The sequence below is a fragment of the Pogona vitticeps genome, chromosome 3, assembly GCF_051106095.1.
Source record: "Pogona vitticeps strain Pit_001003342236 chromosome 3, PviZW2.1, whole genome shotgun sequence".
NCBI lineage: Eukaryota > Metazoa > Chordata > Lepidosauria > Squamata > Agamidae > Pogona > Pogona vitticeps.
Window position 1 is genome coordinate 73131955 of NC_135785.1, and position 20593 is coordinate 73152547.

At 38.9% G+C, this 20593-nt stretch overlaps 1 protein-coding gene across 2 annotated transcripts in view; it reads left to right on the plus strand.

Annotated features, from left to right (window-relative positions):
• Positions 1-18391, plus strand: part of FANK1 (fibronectin type III and ankyrin repeat domains 1) — a 35638-nt gene extending 17247 nt beyond the window's left edge. For both annotated transcript variants that reach the window (XM_072995414.2, XM_020791503.3), the window contains 8 exons: positions 3526-3607; positions 7974-8048; positions 8767-8832; positions 11965-12130; positions 15866-16009; positions 17836-17913; positions 18020-18064; positions 18167-18391. In XM_072995414.2, coding sequence (XP_072851515.2) covers positions 3526-3607; positions 7974-8048; positions 8767-8832; positions 11965-12130; positions 15866-16009; positions 17836-17913; positions 18020-18064; positions 18167-18265 — 755 coding nt within the window. In that variant the 3' untranslated portion in view covers positions 18266-18391. The remainder of the gene's footprint in view (positions 1-3525; positions 3608-7973; positions 8049-8766; positions 8833-11964; positions 12131-15865; positions 16010-17835; positions 17914-18019; positions 18065-18166) is intronic.
• The last annotated feature ends 2202 nt before the right edge of the window (positions 18392-20593 follow it).

The following is a 20593-nucleotide window of genomic DNA, read 5'->3' on the forward strand; positions in this document are numbered from 1 at the left end:
TATTATTTATTTAAGGAAAAGTAAAGATTTTTGGAACCTGAATCTAAACAGGCCTTGCAAAAGTGTATTTTTACATATCTAGTCTCTATACTTTTTACATAACAATATACTGTACATGTGTATGCAATGTAGACAAAAGGACAGAACTAAGATAAGCCAAATTATAAACTGCTCTGGGATCAATTTTGATGAATGACAGTATGAACATGTTTTACAGCACAATTTTATAATGCCTGCGTGGAAGTAGATTCCACTAAATTCAGCAGGGCTTAATCCCAGGTAAATACATATCAGATAACAATCTTATATAAACCAGTATCATCCTGTGTGTGAGGTTAGTATAATACAATTATTTAATTTTATTTGTCATTAATCCAAAAATCCTCGTGCACTCTGCACAATGCCAGTCAAAAGGCTATTAAATGTATCCTTTAAGATAGAGGTCCCCAACCCCTGGTCTGCAGTCCCATGCTGGTCCGTGGCCTGAGCTGGACCGGGCCATGGAGACAGACCTCCCCCTCAACACCTGCCCGCACTCCTCCCTGCACAGCCCATTTGCACCTGTGCACATGCATCTGCGCCCACATGAGCACTCTCCCACCCCTTTGTGTATGTGCATGAGTGCCCCTGAGCACCTCGCTGCCCTTTGCGCATGTGCACAAGCATGCGTGCGCCCACACAAGTGCCCCTGCTCCTTTGTGCATGCGCACGAGTGTAGGGGGGTGCCCCACCTTCCCCAGCCATCCGCAGGGCTAAAAACTTTGGGGACCGCTGCTTTAAGAGATGCCTCGCAACTTGAGGAAAATTGAGGGGAGAGCTACTCTATATGAACATTAGATTTCATGCTCTTATGGTGAATTAGGGATCCCTCTAATTGTTATCCCCACTGCATGGGTGCCCTGCATGCAGTGGGAGTGGTTTCATCTGAAACCCAGAAGTAAACAGGCATCAACCCCGGCTGCCGCTGCATGGCACTGATGGAGCTCTGTGTGCCCACACCTGTGTACCTTAGAAGGTACGTTGGTTGGGATGGGTAGCTACCCTCTAGCAATCAGAAAACACATGCACAGGCTTTGTGGTCTTTTCAAGGCATTTTCAGTGGAGAGGCACTTTTAGGCAAGAGAATGACTTGCTTAGGAGCTGCTGTTGGGAAAGGAATGTTGTATATACAGTACAGTATCTGTCCTGAAGAACCTGACACAAATATCAAGGATATGTGTTTGCATCCAATTAATATTTAGTGAATTGCGGCTAAGAGACTAATGAGCAAGCTCATGAAAGTTCACAGCCCAAAGTGGCCAACTGGTTTGCCAATTTCATCCCATATCATTCTTCCCAGTGGTGAGCCATCCTGAAAGGTTTATAAAAGCAATGAAAGGTTAGCATGTAACCATACGAAGTTACATGCTAAATAATGCATTGTTGTGGAAAGGCTTTTCTCTAAGGTAGGGGGAGTTGTGTTAAGAAGTTTGCAGTTTGTTTTAGTATTGGAATTTACATAATGTTTGTTGTCAGAATGGCGCAATGGACTGGTATGCTTCGATAATCATGAAGCCAAGATTTTACTTCACAATACTTGGCTTCATTATATGTAAATATTGCACTCCATTCATATTCATGTTTCAAGGCTTCATTATTTTAATGTGCCTGTTAAAAATATGCACATTAAAGCAAAATGTCTCTTTTGATTTAGAATTTCCATTCAGCTGGAAAAAAGATTTCATAAATCAGAAAGGCAAGTACTTTGAAAAGGGGTTGATGCTTCTTTTTTCCTCAGGTAAAATACAAAAAAGTCCTCTTTAAATGAGGCGTACAATTTTAATCATTTGATTCCTAAAATAGAAAGACATACAGCTGCTACTTGTTAATTGGAGAATGTCTTCACCAATGAGTTTGTCATTTAAATACAACCTTTCAATAGAGCCTTCAATTCCACAAATAAACTTCTTATTCCCCTGCACATCTGCAACCAAATGGCTCTTTTTTTTTTTGCAGATGAGGATTTACTTCAGAAGACGAAAACATACTCTTCACCTGTCCAGATTCCTCTTTACCACATCTGTTGTGTGGATATACTTTCAATACGTATTTTTTGTTATCCTTGCTTTGGCTTCTTAGAAAGCTTTATTTATGTGATTATTTTTAATACTGGACAATTCAAGAGAGACATGAAAAAATGTATAATTTAAAATTATTGATTAGTATCCTATTGCTATCCCTCCTGGGATACCATCCTCTCTGGGTGGAAATCTGAGGTCAGACCTTGGCCTGACTCTGGGTCTTCCTGGAGGACCGTCCCCAGTGAGTATAGCTTGAGGAAATGTCTGCTCCGTGGACTCTTAAATGTGGAATCCCACAGTGGTCAATCATCTCCCCAATGCAGTTTAACATTTTTATGAGACTGCAGGGGGAGGTCATCAGGAGTTTTGGAGCTTCATGCCATCAATATGTGGATGACATCCAGCTCTATCTCTCCTTCCACCCCTCTGCAGAGGATGCTGTCCTATCCCTTGAGTGCTGTCTGGACACAGTGTTGAGATGGACAACAGACTGAGGCTGAACCCAGATAAGATGGAAATACTGTGGGTGGGGGCCCCTAGTGTTTGCGGTTTGGGTGCTTCCCTCTCCTTTCAGGGAGGTACTCTTTCCATGATGGATGAGATGCGTAGCTTGGGCATACTCTTGGAATCAGTGCTGTCAATGGAATCCCTTCCTTGACACTGAGTCCCTCACCACGCTGGTTCAAGCATTGCTAGTCTCGAGATTAGACTACTGCAATGCCGTCTACATGGGGCTGCTCTTGGGGCTGCTATGGAGACTTCAACGGGTCAAGAACTTGGTGGCCAGATCGTTGAGTGGGGTTAGGGAACACCAACATGTCTCCCCCACCTTGGCCACCTTTCACTGGTTATCTTTTCGCTTCCATACCTGCTTCAAGGTGATAGTGTTAACCTACAAAGCCCCAAACGGTTTAGGACCTTGATATCCGGCTGAGCGCCTCCTTCCAATCAGGTTTGACCATCCTGTAAGATCATCTCAGGCAGGGCGGTTGAGAGTTCTGACCCCGAGAGAGGCCTGAAAAATGACCACCCGAAATCAGGCCTTCTTAGCCATAACTCCACAATTCTGGAACTGTCTCCTGCCTGAAATTCACCTGACCCCTTCATTGGGAATCTTTAAAAATATTAAAAACCTGGTTATTTAGACAGGCCTTCTCAGATCTAAAAACATCTTGATGCAATAGTGCCTCCAATAACTTAACATCTACTGCCATACTTCTCACTTTATTTATTATGTTTTGCTGAGTATTTTTATTGCAATTTTGTTTTGTAACTTTTATAATTTAATGGATGTTGTCAAGCTCCATCATTGTGTTATGTTGTCATTTAGTTGTTGTAAACTGCCCAGAGTGGCCTTGGCTGCCAGATGGGTGGTATAAAAATCAATCACTCAAACAAACAAACAAACAAATAAATAACCAACCAACCTGCTTTGCAAACACTTCTATGCTTTATTTTTTTTCAGGTGAACCAATGAGCGGAGAGCACCTTCACCGTGCTGTAAGTAGGGATGACATAGATGAAGTTCTTAAAATACTTCGGGGAAGGTGAGAAATGATTCATGTTTTAAATTTTTCATATCTACAGTATGTAATAACAAACACAAGATAATAATGAAAATTGCATGATGACTTCTACTCAGTCATGAAGAGTAGCTGTCACCAAAATATTAAACTACATACAGTACCTTACGAGATACTCAAGGTGACAAATTTCTAATTGCAGTTTACTATGCTATTACACAGATCAGTGCTGCATCTATTCTCATAATAGTTGGCTTGGTTCCAACTGTCTTGTACAGTAGCAGCGAAGTCTAGTATGTTATTGATGATTCTCTTTCACAGTAGTAGCACCACCACCATTCCATAAAGTCCTCAGTGTTTGGAAAGGTTTTTTTGGAAGATTCAGGAAAAATAAGTGAGAGGGTTGTAGCAAAGTTTCATTGCATATATATAAAAAACAATATTATGCTATTGTGGATTCAAGCCAGGGTGGGTTTTTTTTTTTTTTTGAAGGTACAAAAGACAGCAATGGCCATGTAAATCTGAGTAGCTTAGGATCATGTACAAGGCGCATTGATTGGAATCCCACCCATTTTATAATGGCTTTGCCATTTTCATCATTGTGTTCATAGCCCCAATACTGTTATATCTCGAACTAGAAAGAGAGTGTTTTCGGTTTCCATATTAGACAGCTGGATAAACACTATAACAGAACATAACATGGCAAGAAGCAGCCAGAAAGCTTGGGGACTACTGGAAAAACTGAATGATGACTGAACAAAAGGATACCGTATGCAAATATAACCCTCAACCAAATAGCACGCCAACTGCTCCTGGCAGGGGAGACCAATCAACATAGAATAAAAATAAAATATCAAATGGATATTCACAGCGAATCCAATGAATTTTCCACTGCCTTCACATTGGGATAACGAGAGGAAATCATAAGAAAGTGTAGGAATGGCAGAAGAGGAGGACTCAATATCTGCATTGAATAAATTAAACATTTTGGGCAAAATAGAAAGGAACAGCTCCATCAGCTCCTTAATAACTGCTGGACAAGCAAATAAATTCCAAAAATATGGTGGATGATGAAAGTAATTGCTGTACTGAAACCAGACAAAAAACCATCGAGTCCCAAAAGCCAATTTTGCTACTATGCCACTTATACAAAGTGTCTGAACAAATTATATTCAATCATCTAGCCCCTAAATTTGAACCTTTTCTAATTCCAGAGCAGTCATGCTTCAGACCAGGCAAGAGCTGTAGAGCTCAAATCTTAAATCTTATCCAGCATATAGAAGATGTTTTTAAATTACATAAAATAAGTGGAGCAGCATTTGCCAACCTTGCAGCAGATTTGATACTGTCCACCATCAATCGCTGCTCTAAAAACTCCACCACCTTACTAAAGATTGTGGAACAACAGAAATGGTTGCCATTCCTTTTCAAAAATGAAGGTTCTTCATTGAGTTTCAAGGGAGTCACTGTCACTGGGAGAAATCAATGGAATGGTCTCCGACAGGGTAGTGTCTTGGCACCATTACTTTTTAACATTTGCACAAATGATCAGTGGATGTTCCCATACTTTTGGAGTTTCATGCTGTTTATCTTGCCTTGATGGTCCAGGGAGAAATCTTTGAGTTCATTGAGTACCAGCTAACCTCTGCATTAGAAGATCTTTCCTTATATCATGATAACGAACAGCTGAAGCCAAACCCTTTGAAAACACAGGTTTGTGCCTTCCAATTCAAGAACAGAGAACTGGAAAGGAAGATCAAAGTTAACTGAGAAGGAAAGATTTTGGAACACTGCCCTGCCCCAAAATATTTGTGCCTCACTCAGGATCAAACCCTGACCTACAAACAACATTGTCTAAACACCAAACAGAAAGTTGCCACCAAAAATACCATACTTAGAAAACTGGCTGGGTGAGACTGGGGTGCACACCGACAAATAATAATAAAAAAAGATTTATCCCTGTGCTGCTCCACAGCAGAATAGGCTAGTCCCATATGGTATAAATCAATATATATCAAACAAGTGGAGGAAGCGCTTAATAAATCATGCAGGATTATTACTGGCTGCCTGCAAACTAATTCTATTTAAAAAGTCTATTATTTAGTTAGCATTGCCCCTCTGGAAGCACATTGAGAGGTGCAAGCAAATAATGAAGAGAATAGCATCAAATCCATGAATGACAGCTAAAATCAAGGAAAGGTTGCATACATATCAAGCTGTAAATTTAAACCAGAAGAAGCTAGGCGAAATCTGTGGAGAGTAAGAACAACACTCCTTGCCAAATGGGTGACTGCCAAAAAGTATTTCCCACCAGGACAAGATTCTGGCTAGACATCTGGAAGTCACGTAACAGACTTTGAAGTGAAGTAGGAGGATCAAATAATAATCAAATAAAATGGGGCTACTTGAATAGAGGATACATTTTCTGTGACTGTGGAGAAACTTAGTAAATACAGTATTTATGTACATGCCATTTATGACCCACCACAGGTACTAAAAAACTAGTAAATGACCAAGATAACACTATTGAAGTAGCCCACTTCTAGTCAAAAACAGTCTAATCATTTTAAATTTGTAGGTTTGTTTGGACTTTATATTTCATAGATGTCCATAATTTTAAATTTTGCAACACTCTGATGTGAATGAAGAAAGGAAAGAAGATGATAAAATTTAAATCTTTTGTAATCAGTAAAATGTATTTAAAGAAAGGACAGGAAGGCAGGCAGGCGGACAGCAATGGCCAATAAGGTTGTGCAGGAAGGGCCAGCTTCTACACATATGGTGTAGATGCTGGCCCATGATGTCAGTGACTAAGCTGCTTCCCATTAGCACAAAGGAGCTGGTCACGTTCCTTGGATGTTTTAAAAACTGCTCTGGGTCTTCCTGATTCTCTGTGCCATCTTTGTTTGTTTTCATGAGATCCACAGCTTGAGAGCTCTGCAGTGGATGAGGGAGATCTGTGGGATGAATATTTTATCCAGTGCCAGCACGACAGCAGTGTGACTGGCACTGGATGAAACATTCATCCTACAGACATTGTAAGTCTCTGGAAGACTGATTGTGGTGAAGCAAAGAGGAAGATGACAGCTGTGAGAGAAACTGAAAGTTGGAGGAGAGCCAATGTCACAACACTGCAGGAGGAAGGTCCTAGAAAACTTCATAAGCCAAGGGGGCAATGCTTGTCAGAATAGCTTGTTATGCTGTTGCTACTAGAAAACCTGGATACTTGTTGTAAGATAGTTCCATATCAACTACATCGGTTACAGTGATCTCATTGGCCTTATATGATATTGTTGCTGCACAAAATGCCTCTCGTGAATGAAGGGTGTGTTTCCCCATACAGCATTGTGAGGACTGATTCCATGGCTTGGGATGCTTCCATTTTCCTGTCAGCAGGATTTCCTGGCTGTGGTATAAAATATGTATTCAGTATCTCCACAAGTTCTCTCAGCTTTACCCAATGTGCATTTTTCTGAGCTGTCAAGAGAAACCAAATAAGACCAAACAAAGAAGGTATGATGGCAGAAACGAAGTCAAAATGAGTCAAAACCTGAGCAGGTTTCAAGGCTTTTCTTTTTCCACAACTACTGTAGCCATGGCAGCCACACAGACTTGGGTACCAATGTGCACAGATTCCTCTGGGAATCTCTCCCACACTGCATGGCTTCCCCTTGTAGCCACAATAAGGCAGCCATTTATCCTCATGCTAGCTTCAACATATTAAAAGCCAATAAGCTGATTTGCGGAATAGTTTTCCTTATTTGCTCTTTCAAAGATGCTGAAGTTGGGGAACATTTGTGGTCTTTTCAGGTATGCTTCCTGTGAAATTCTGGGAATTGTAATTAAAAAAAACCCAAATGTTTATTGTATCTGAAAGATGTGCCCACAACCATATCAGCACATCCCTTCTGTGTACTGTTCTACAAATATGTGGATCTGTAAGATTGCACCAGAAGAACTGTACTCCAGAAGGATTTAGAATGAGGTGGTCTACTAATGTAACTAAATAAGAATTTTTAAATAATTATAGATACATAAAGCACATAATGCTGGAAATGATTAGGCAGAATTCCTAAACATCTTACACCAGAGCTGTTTCCCTAATACTAAGTGATATGAAGATCACTGTGTATAATGCATATGATCAGTGGATCCAGATATTTTAAAAATTAAGACTTAACCTATAAGAAACATGTTTGTACTTTGCATTGTTTACAAAGCAGATTCTGCTTTCTTTGAGGTGATAATATTTTCTTTATGTTTTAGAATAAGTACCTTGAAGTGCATAGAGATGATACGATACTCTTTAGCATTATATGAGGAAAAAGTATGAGTGAAAGGAATGATTCTTAAACAACAATAATGAGTCAATGTTATCATTTTTTTAAAGGAAAGTGGTGGTAGATACACTCAACAAATTAGGATTTACAGCTTTGATGGTTGCTTCACAAAAAGGTTTTGCAAGGTAGGCAGCATTACAACTTTTAGCTTTATCTGCTGCAAAATTTGTTTCTTTACGGATGTTCTGATTGCAATGATGAATTATCCCCTTTTAAAGATGACATTAACATGCTTTAACATCAGGAATGGCCAGCTGGTGGCTCGCTGTGAGATTAAATATCAAAGCAACTTATCTGGCCCCCGATGGTTCTAACAAAAATGTTTCCCTCCCACTTCAAGTTTTAAAAATGAAGAGATTTCTTCCTTTAAGGTTGCATTTTGTTTGAAATTCTTTGAAACATATGTGATTGTAAGTACAGTATGTATTGCTGTACCTGAGTATGTAATAGCAATGAGGTGGCAATTAGGTGGCAACAATGTTATTATGGTGGCTGATCAGTGCAACTATCAGATCACTAGCTGGAAAATAGATTTGTTTCTAGTGTTGCTGAATGTTCCCATCTCTGTTTTCAAATACATTATCTTGATGCTTGTTCAACTGCTCTTTCATTTTCTGTTTTTTAAAGTTTTTGTTCAGTTGAAATGTTACAGTCCTCAGACTGACACTTAATTTAGTGTTCAGACTGATTTCTGTTACATTGTAAAAACACAGTGCAATGTGTAATATGCTATGTACAGTACGTATTAGGCAAACTGTGAGCTAAGACTGAAACTTTTGTTTATATATCACAGCAAGCAGTTGGTTTTTGAAAAATAATCTGCTACAAATGTTTTGTATCTAGACTTGCAAAGATTTTGGTAGAACATGGTGCAGATGTAAATGTGAAGAATTCCAGTGGAAAAGACAGGTAACAAACACATTACAGCATCTAATCAGAGTACAAAGTCCAGAATCAAGACCCAAAGGTATATTTTTATATACAGTGGTGCCTCGCACAACGAGTGTCTCACACAACGATGAATTCACACAACTATGCCTTTTTCTGTTAAATTTGCTGCCTCACACAGCGATGTTTCCTATGGGGGATTTTCACACAACGATCTCCCTTTTCGCTCCTGTAAAAGTGTCTTACAATGTTTGGAAGCTGTTTTAAATGATTGCAATGGTTAGTCCACCTCCTGAAACCTACGCAAACTGATTTTGGTGTTGTTCTGACACTTCGTTAATTTATGATGATTTTTTGAATTTTCTCCATTGGAAACCATTGGATGGTCTGTCTAATGGTTTCCAATGGAAAAAACAAAAAATCATCATAAATTAACGAAGCGTCAGAACAACACCAAAATCAGTTTGCATAGGTTTCAGGAGGTGGACTAACTATTGCAATCATTTAAAACAGCTTCCAAACATTGTAAGACACTTTTACAGGAGCGAAAAAGGACTTCGCAAAGCCATTGAAATGTATTGAGTCGGCTTCAATACATTGCAGTGAAGGAAACATTGTTTCACACAGCGATGTTTCCTATGGGGATTTTCACTCAGCGATGGCAATCCGTTCCAATTGGAATGGATTAACCGGTTTTCAATGCATTCCTATGGGAAATGGTGTTTCACAGAACGATGTTTCACACAACGTTGATTTTTTTTGGAACCAATTAACATCGTTGTGTGAGGCACCACTGTACCGTGGTGTTTTTCTTTATCTTGAGCCAATGGGATTATGGCTTCCCCTTTCCTGCTACACCTGTCCATAATACCAAAAACCTCCTCTAGAGAACTTCGCGGTCCTCCAGATTATGTTTCTAGGCTTGGAAAGTGCTACAAAAGGGAGTGAGGATAGTCAGGTAGAAGGGATAAGATCCAGTGGAAGTACAACACTGGATCATGTCCCAGGTGACAAGTGGGAACTAAGGTGTATATTTCAATATGCTTTGGGAAGGAAGTTACACAATGATGCTATGATGCATACAAATGTATTTCCTGTACCTACACAGTACAGGGTAGTATACACAGGATAAATTGCATTATGGTTGCTCCTCAGGGAAATACACAGTCATCCATGTGTTTCAGATCTTTGGACTATTCTAGGTGTTTCAGTTCAAATTTACTCTAGAGGGGAAAAAGTGCCAATAATTCCAGCTGTTATAACTCAGTTACTATTAAATATTTAATTATATTACATGTATACCTGATAATATCCAAGATTTCCATAAAAATATATTTCAGAAAGCAACCGTATACCTAACACAATATAGTCTAATAACATCAGCTTCATTTGCATGAGCCTTTGTGGATGGTAGCTGATTCTGTTACATTCATACATGTAATGAACTGCACTACGGTCTAGAAACTAGGTAGTCTTTAAGGTACCACAAGGCTCTCTGTTGTTTTTGCTACAGCATACTAACACTGCTAGAGCCCTGGAAGTCGTATATTCTTTGAGTTTAGTGACACTGTTTTCCATGTAAGTGAATGTATGATCTCAGCATTATCCTAAAATGGAAGTCCTGCTTTTATAGATGCTTTATATGCTACTAAATGTACCTTGATACGTATATAATGCTGTCTGATCCGTGCAGCAAAGAAATCTTACATCTTGGAAGTCAGTGTGTCTCATCTCTTGGAAATCTGGTGTTTTGTTCTCTGTGAAGGCATGAAAATGAAGTAATGTCTCAAAAGATTTGACAGAATCCCCAGTGATTTCTGTTGACCTGCAGATCATAGCAATTACTATGAAAGAGATCTCCAGTACTGTTTCTTAGAATACGAGCTTTGACTGGTTCAGCCAAATCGGGCATTCATTTAGTAAAAGCTGTATTTTATGAATGTTTTATTTTACATTCGTCTGTCAAGCCAGACAGGGTATTGATTATTGACCAACATATGTTTGAGGAGATCCACACATCGATCCTCTTTTCACACTGCTCATGTCAAGTTTGAATCCAGTGATCCTTGTGCAAGCAGAAAGTCCTATTGTTTGCAGCAGGATGATCTCGAACTTATATAACTGCAAGCCAGAGATCGCTGTGGCAGACACAACGCCCGGCAGGTGCAATACCCTTATGACTGATGTTGGCTTGCAAGTGTAATACAACCAACATAATGTTTAGGGGCTACAGTAATTGCTTAAAGTAAAGAAATCACCATAGATGTTATCAGTTCCATGCTGACTCACATTACTTAATGCACCACAATGTCTATGATGATTTCTTAATTTGAAGCAGTCCAGAAGTTGTGCCGTTTGCATTATGCTTGCAGGCGTTGATTAATAATATTTTGGCCTATAAATTATTTGTAAGACTGTAAACAAACTGTTCTAACAGATTCTTTTATATAAACCTGATGGAGGAATTAGTCTTATCTTTAATATGCTAGTAATTACATCAGTAGTTCCCCAATTTTGTTTCTTCTGGACAGTACCAACAGCTTTAAAAGACATTTAAAAGTAAAAGTAATAAGATGGCATTTTGGGAATGCAATAGTCCATTTCTGGTAAGCCTGTCCTGGTTATCTATACTTTTGCTATGTACAGGGCAGAATGTAATTAAGACCTCTGACTAACAGAAATACTTCCATCAGTGCTATGAGGAGAAGGAGTGACTCCCTTTTAACCAGTGTTCAATTTCATCCTTGTACAAGTTGTCACAGTAGTACAAATGATTAAAAATGAAACAAAATAAAACAAGAGAGAAGTGCCAAAAACAGAAATAATGCAAGAAGAGTTGCCAGGTCTCTGACTCACTAGTTGTCAGACATGGCAACATTTATTTCAGCTGAATATTTTGATAAATGGTTGGATTTTCTGATGGTACTCAAGAAAGGTTTGCAAAATATATAAAAATCAGTACATAAACAAAGATCTCTACAAAATTGTTTGAAGGAATAATACATCAAATACAAAACATATAGTATTGAAAAGAGATCAATGGTAGGTATAATTTTAAATGTTTTTAAAATTGAAAAAAGTGGAAAGGATTTCTGTTGTGAGATTTTAAAGTAGTGTTTCCCCCCTTTCATAATTTGTATTTTTATTTTGCAGTTTAATGATAGCCTGCTTTGCTGGTCACCTGGACATTGCTCAGTATCTTAGATCCCAAGGAGCTTCTTGGCAATCCAGAGATCTTGGGGGATGTACAGCTATGCACTGGGCAATTGATGGAGGACACTGCGATGTAATTGAGTGGATGATACAGGATGGTTGTGAGGTATGGAATTGATCCATAAGGAACACAAGGAAGGCAGCATTTTATACCAGTTTTTCCAGTATGCATATGCTAATGACTATATTGGCCAAAATCCTGTTGTATACAGTTGTTTATACTTGTGTAAGATAAATTACATTAGTTGTAATGGCAAATTACTGGTAACTAATGAGGTTCCCTGGACATGAATCCCACTGTGTCACTGTAGTTTAATTTTCTTTATGCAAGTGTAAATTGCCAATAGGATTCTGACCTTTGTTAGACTTGATAGGATGGAGCACTGGGCCGAAAGCAACAGAATGAAATTCAACAGGGATAAGTGCAAAGTACTGCACCTCGGAAAAAGAAACCAATTGCAAAGTTTGCTCAGCAAAACTATGAGCAAGAAGGATCTTGGAATTGTCATAGATACAAGCTAAATATGAGCTAACAGTGTGATGTGGCTACAAAAAAGGCAAATGCTCTTTTAGGCTGCATTAATAGAAGTATAGTTTCCAAATCCTGTGAGGTGCTAGTCCCCCTCTATTCAGCACTGGTTAAGCCTCACCTTGGGTATTGTGTCCAGTTCTGGACACCACACTTCAAGAAGGATGTTAACAAATTGGAACAAGTTCAGAGGACGACGACAAAGATGATCAGGGGGCTGGAAACCAAGACTTACGAGGAAAGGCTGAAAGAATTGGGCATGTTTAGCCTTGAGGAAAGAAGACTGAGGGGTGATATGATTGCACTTTTCAAATATTTGAAAGGCTGTCGTGCAAAGGAGGGGCAAGATCTGCTCTCAATCATCCCAGAGTGGAGGGCATGCAACAATGGGCTGAAGTTAAAGGAAGCCAGGTTCGGTTGAATATCAGGAAAAACTTCCTAACTGTTAGAGCAGTACGGTAGTGGAACCAGTTACCTTGGGAGTTGCTGAGTGCTCCAACACTGGAGGCATTCAAGAAAAAATTAGATAATAACCTGCCAGATATGCTTTGATGGTATTCCTGCATTGAGCAGGGAGTTGGATTTGATGGCCTTGTAGGCCCCTTCCAACTTCACTTTTCTATGATTATATGATGGAATAGTTGCATGTACAAAAAGCTATAGAGAAAATGCATTCTTCAATCCATTTATATTGTGTATTTTGTTTGTGTATTGCAATGGTTTCTAACTGTGCCTCCTGCAAATGGCTTTGGGATCCATATTCTTATTTAAAACCCTATATACAATATTTTAGTGGTGAAAAAAGGGCACTCTGGTTTGATAGAGAGTATGCACAAATGGAAGCTGCCCATGCAACAAGGCTTTGTTGCTCACTGCTGGAACACTGTTATTTCTCTTGAAAAGCCCTCCACCTCTGCAAGTGCTTTAACCCAATCTTCTCCTTCCCACTGCATATCCTACACCACATCTCATTTGGATGGGGAAACCACAGGGAAAAAGAATGGGTGAGAAAATCCTTTTGCAAGTGTGACCTACTCACGAACATTCTGAACTCAAACTACTGGTTTCAAGAAATTGCTTGAATATATTATAACACAAAATATACATGCATAATCTCATATATAATCTTCCAAATTTAGAGAATACTGTGAAAGTCCTAGATACTGCTTTTTAACAAATACAAGGTGCAATCACATTCCAGTTTACCCTGATTTGTGTCAGAGTTGGCACAATTAAAATTGAAGTATTTACCAGTGATTGCATGATGTAAGACTATGCATGGGTAACCCTGCCAGCAGGGGCTCCTAGTTTTCTATGTCAATTCTGCATGTATTGGTTTGCTTCAGTTTCTGAAATGTGACTGCCTATCTCAGTCCTAAGAGAGGTGTGTGTGTGTGTGTGTGTGTGTGTGTGTGTGTGTGTGTCTGTCTGTCTGTCTGTCTGTCTGTCTGTCTGTCTGTCTGTCTGTCTGTCTGTCTGTCTGTCTGTGTATCCTTAGGTGATGATGATAGTGACAAGCTCTCATTAGAACTGGCTGGAAAGATCTGGAGCACCTGTCAAGGGAAGGCTTTGCCAAAATTGCTGCTGCTTTCAGCACTTTCACCTCCCCAAAAGTGATCAGCTCAATGGCCTCTCGTGCAGATTGGGTTTCTGCCTCTTCCTCCGCCTCCATGCTTAGGTGCTTGCTCTTGTCAAAATGCTTTACATATCCACCCATCTCTTTTAATTTGTTTAACACATAGGAAAAGGAAGAACTAGGCTTGAACAAGGTTATGTTGATTTTAGTCCGTAGATAAGAGGTGAACAAAAGGAAAAAGGAGTGATAAATATATAATCTCTAAATCACATGAAGTCCTATTTCCTCTCTATTCAGCACTGCTTAGGTCTCATCTTGAGTACTGTGTCCAGTTCTGGCACTGCACTTTAAGAAGGATGCAGGCAAACTGGACAGGTTCAGAGAAGAGCAACAAGATCAGGGGACTGGAAACCAAGCCCTATGGGAACGACAAGAACTAGACATGCTAAACTTTGAGAAAAGAAGACTGAGGGGAAAATACTTGAAAGCTTGTCATATAGAGTAGGGGAAGGATCTGTTCTCAGTCATTCCAAAGTGCAGGAACCATAATAATGGAGTCAAGTTCCAGGAAGTCAGATTTCAGTTGAATATTGGGAAAAACTTCATAACGGTTAGAGAAGTATGAAAATGGAACCAACTACCTAATGATATAGTGAGGCATTCAAGATAAAGTTGGACAACCATCTGTCAAATATACTTTGATTTAGATTCCTGCATTTGAGCACTGGGTTGGATTCAACGGCCTTATAGGCCTCTTCCAACTCCATTATTCTGTGATTCTGTGGAGTGATACTACCTGCACTAAATAACAACACAACAACACAGCAGCAGCAGCAGCCCTGATAGGGACTCAAAGAGATAGAGGTAGGCTTCAATCAGGGATGGGCTGGTTTACAATTGCCCATAAGTCATGTGGTTGCTGGAAAAAGGAGTGAACTGGCCCAGCCCCAAAGCAGACCAAACTATGGGGCAAAGTCCCATCTGATCTCACCCTTATTTCTCAGCCTTATAAATAAGCCACAGATGTTAATAGTCTACAACATTTGGGCTAATATGTTTCAGCTAAGAGGCTAGAAGTCGTACTGAGGAGAGGAAAATTCAATTGAGAGAGAGAGAGAATCAACTACAATATCAATATTAAATATGATGCAACAGAGCCAGTCTGGGAAACATAATACATTAATTATACATGTGTAACATCTGCAAATAAAAGAAAATAATGTGAAACATCGCTTAGAAATGTGCCATAAACAAACATTATCTTGACCAATAATAATATAACTTCTGCTGCTGATAGTACTACAAATTTATCAAAAGCATGCTGTGCATAGTGCAGATAACAGTAATAACATTCTCCTTGCCAGGAGTCATTTCATTGCAGTAAAACAGAGAGAATGCAGGTGAGAAACAAAAGTGTGCTGTAGCTATTGAAACCACAAAAACAGGGTAACTTATCTGGTAGTAGGTGGCCCTGACAACATAATCTGGTGGGAGGTGCTTTGTAAAAGGAAGAGATTTTGAAGTGGGTTGCCATAAGGGAAAGGTTAAGAAGGCTGCTCCCGGTACAAACAACTGCACTTTTCAAAATAAAATGAGAAATAAATTGATAGACCATTCATGTAAAATGGACACTGAAAGTGGGCAATTGCTTAGCAAGTATTCAACAGAGCAGGAATTATTTCATTGTTCACTGAATTTCTTCTTCAAGTTACAGAAGAACTTTCATTCTGCAATAGGTGGATGCTAAAGATGCAGGTTTGGAGTGGACTCCGCTGATAAGGCTGTGTGCATTGACAGGAAAAACAGATGTGGCCACACTTTTGATAGATGCTGGAGCTGATGTGAACACCAAGGATAAGGATGGCAAGACCCCTTTAATGGTATGGTCTATTAGTAAGAAAACAATAAACATGCTTCCCAGTAAACAGCAGACAATATCTATGCAAGGAGCTTTCACCTACACATCTTTTTTTTAAAAAAAGTATCCAACTTAAGGGCTCTTTGTACCTGTGTTATAATGACAGGAGGATTTGCAAAGTAACACTTCATTTCCTCTTTGATTTTTCTTGTTAAGGCATTTTATATCAAAATATCTCTCCAGGTTTGGTGCATGAAATGGAGTGCATATCCTGAGCAGATTCAAATGTTTCTTTAATAAGATGAGCCCTCTTATTCCTTCATACTTGGAAATTCATCTTTCTGAAGTATTGCATTTGTAGATTCTATAAAGATCAAAATGCTCTCTGTCAGGTTTTCATTCCAGTCAGCACAGAGTGAGCAAGCAAGTACTTCTCTGCAGTTACAAACAGGTGCTTGGGATGCTGTTTTAATGATCTATAGAAGCATGTATATTATTTGCAAGTGCTCACTGATCATTAATATTCAGATCCCTCCTGTAGAGGCAGATTTTAGTGCCACTGTTAAGTTCAGACATCTAGAGTGCCATGAGACCACAGGAGTTGAACAAATTTAAATTGCAGATTATGCGAGGTGAATTACTTAGGTGTCTCTGGTCTTGCATGCCAAATTTACCCAGTCCCTAAAAAACATTCTTGAGACTAGAGGTCTTAAGGCCATGTCATGCAGTGTGACTAATATCCTGTTGCCTAAATATGGAGCAGAAGGAAAATCACAGAAGCATCTCCTCCACTCTCCATTGTACACAGTTGTGTGATCACCTGAGTATATGACAGCGTTCCTGAGTGAATGCTTATGCAATTTACCTTCTGATTCATGTTTAGGCAACAGATTATTAGCCTATATTTTAGTGATATCTGCACTCTGATTTAACATGTGACTACAACTGATATGTGTGTAAATGCATACATCATATAAAGTTCATTCGCAAGAGAGCAATGATCAGTTGTGTCCTGTTAAGTGAACAGGTTTACTACTATGAAATGTGCAGAATGATTTTAGACTCCAAGCTTTGGCTGTGATGCTTTAAAGAATAAAATGTGAATTAACATTTCATATGTGCTTTGATTTATCTTGTTAAGGTGCTTTGTATCAAAATACCTCCCTCGGGTCTGGTGGATTTCTGAAACTTTTTCATTCAACTATCCAGACTTGACAGTCCATCCAGAAAGTTTAGCAGTCTGCTTGTGCTTGGTCAACTCTGCTGATTCTAAACTATTCAAAAGAATACTTACCGTAGATAGCCAAGGGGACTAAGACTTTGCAGAAAAGACCATAGGTGCAAAGAAAGTAGCATCTGCTGTTGTTTTAACAAAGCAAGCTTAGGCCACTAAGTCTTACATTTAGTAATCTAACCAAGTCCTGTTGCTTACTGAAGGCTAGCTGCATTTGTTCTAATAAAGGCGTTATTTATATTATTGGGATGGAGTTCTGATATTCACTAACGTTTGCACTGGGTCAATAGTAGCACTTATGGGATAGTGCTTATGGCAGAATATAGTCATTGGCTTTCTTTGAAAAAAGGGATGTCAGTTTAGTTTCCTTCAAAGCAATTTTACTTCTATAATCCCTTTTCTTTTTGTGGAAAAATATTTCATGAGTCAACCAACTATGGGCTGTAAGCTGGGACAGAACAACCAGGGCCCTTAAAAATGCTCCAGTTGACATTACAAACTTAGTCTCTTAAGACAGAAGTATTTCTTGCCATGGGTCAAGACATTAGACTCTCCAAACGTTGGAAAGTTTATAGCATGAAATTATGTGGCTTTCTCTCTCATTTTACTTTCAGGTTGCGGCATTGAATAACCAAGAAGAATTGGTTGCATTATTGTTAGAGAGGGGAGCAGATCCTGATGTTAAAAATGAGGTAATAAGAATCATAGAACTTTTTAGATATAAAAATACTATAGAGTATTTTAAAAAAAACAAATTGAACATGTTTTTCTTTTTTTGGGGGGCGGTATCTTTTTCAGTTTGGCAAAGGTGCTCTGGAAATGGCTAGAGGATTAAACAGACAGGTATGCCTCCTTTTACCTTGAACTCATCTGTGGATTTTTAGTTTATTAGCATTCATTCTTATATCACTTCACATTATTGTTTCATCCCTTTTTTTCTTTCAGAGTGTAGCTTCAGTAATCGAAGATAAAAAAAGGAAAATGAGTAGTATGGCCAGTCTTGCTCCATCTGCCAGTACGCAGCTGTCTGAGGCAACTGAATGAAATCCGAATCTTTCCTGCTAGGAAGATGGTGAGACTGTATTGATTCAATTCTGGTTGTTTCCCTTTTTCCTGTTTGGTTGTTACACATTCTTGGACACCTTGATTAAATGCTAGCTTTGCTTCTTATTCAATATTTTCTTTTGCGTTTATATTCACCTGCATTACTAAGAAATTTTATTTTCTCACTACAATCCGTTTAACAGTGATTCAGATATATTTTTTTTGCTCTTCTGTTCTTTGCTGTTGTGCAGCTATTCAATTTCCCCCCTCTTTAATGTATTGTTCATCGAAACTAAAATTACAAAAGCTGTGTGAAACTGTGGCATGATAACACAATGAAAAGCGCAATGTCTGGACACCCTCCCCCCACTAACATCAAATGAATGATTGTCACAATACTATAAGAGCTATTACTGACACCAAGAGCCAAATGAGGTATTATTTATATAATTCCTCCCCCCCCCCCCCAAATAAGCTGCCATGGTATGAGAGTGTTTTAACTCTTTGCTCTAATGGTCCTTATTGTCACTAGTGAGCGTGTTCCTTTCACTGTGAACAGCAGGCGGAGGAAATTCTAACTGGAACCATGGGAAGGGCAAATGTTTAAAGCCCTCATGTCACCATGCCAGCAATCCAGTCTCTTCCCCTTGCAATCCCAATACTGGCTAAAAGTAAAGCATACAAGAACAAGCTACATGACAGGTTTCATTGTCTGATTTGACTCAGGTGTATTCTAGGTGTTCTGATGCGGTTCAGGAGTCCAAGGTAACTGGCTTTTTTTACAGCAGAAGTAATATGAGGAAATAATTTGGTTAGTAGTGAAGGGGCCATTGAGTTCCAACCCTAAAAATGACCCTGAAGGGATGGCTTGCAGTTACAAAACTCCAGGCAACTGGCACAGAATTGTTCCAGAAGGAGAACACAGTTTTCAAGTTGCGGTCCCATGCGCACTTTCATGACAATAAATTTCATTGAATATAGTGGAACTTACATCTGAGAACATATGCATTGGATTACTCTGTTAGGCTACAATCCAATGATAACGTACCTGCCAGTAATTTCCCTTGTTCTAAATGAGTTTCATATAGGAGCAGATATGCTTTTGATCATATTGTAAACAAGTGATTATAAAATCAAGCTACTGATGCAAACTGGTTGCCAACTATGAGAGGTGTGAAATTGATCTTACACCTTCATATGTTATTGTTATTGTTTATTATATTTCTTGGATGCTTTTACGCCCTCCCCCATCTGTAGTCATCTTACAGATAAAATATGCAAAATTTAGAATAAAAATAATTTATAATGCAAAATAGCACTTCTTCCTAAGAACAAATTCTAGGGATAGTCAGTTGGTGAAAATTGACCAGTCCCATCCTCTCAAATACCAGGGAGTATCTGAGCCTCAGTTGTACTTGTAGAGCTTTCAACAGTTGCATTTAGTCCGCAAGTGACAAGACTATGAGCAACAAGAAGTATACAGATTGGGGAAAAACTGGTCAAAGTTTTGCAGGGAGGGAAAATGTGCGACCCAAATTTTCTTTTATTCAGAAGTAGGTGAAAAATGCAAATGTACAGGATAGTACTTGTAGCACTTTCCTTATGCTTACTGATCCCTTGATCCATCCTCCTTATTGAAGGTATCATAAATCAGAAATTGAAAGTTACAATCAGTGGGCAAAATCCTGTTGTGTAAAGTAACTAGATCTGGCACCAAAGTAATTAATTTACATTATACTACATAATTAATTTGAGGCTTCCAGCCTCTACTTTTCAGGTTCCAAGGATTCTTAGTGCTTTCTTTTGCCCTGGAAAGACTTTGAGAGCCTTGTGGCAGTGAAACTAATAGTTATATCTTTATTTTATAAATTAAAATCCACTGTCAGGTCACCACCACCAGGATTGGGACCACTGGCAGCAATCTGGTGGTGATTTTTGGCCCTTTCTATTCTGAGGCACCCAAATTTCAATGATCTCTAATACACCTTGCCATGCTCTTTTATTGGGCTTTCTTAGAGATGTGGGATTTTGCAATTCTTTCCTAAGCTGATTTGCTTTTTATTTGTTGGGCCATTCATTCAATATATCTCCAGAAGGCAGCATTTCATTTATTTTTTAACCCCCCTAGACCTTTTCCTCTTCATAGGTTGTCCATGGATTGACTTATTAGATTCCCATGGGTTTCAGTATCATTCATACACCAATTATACCTAGCTCTATCAACACCAAGTCTTTCCTCTAGCAATCAAGCCCATATTTCAAATGGTTTGTCCAATATTTCAGCTCGGATATTTTATCATTGTGTGACACTTAATTTGGTGTTTAAGA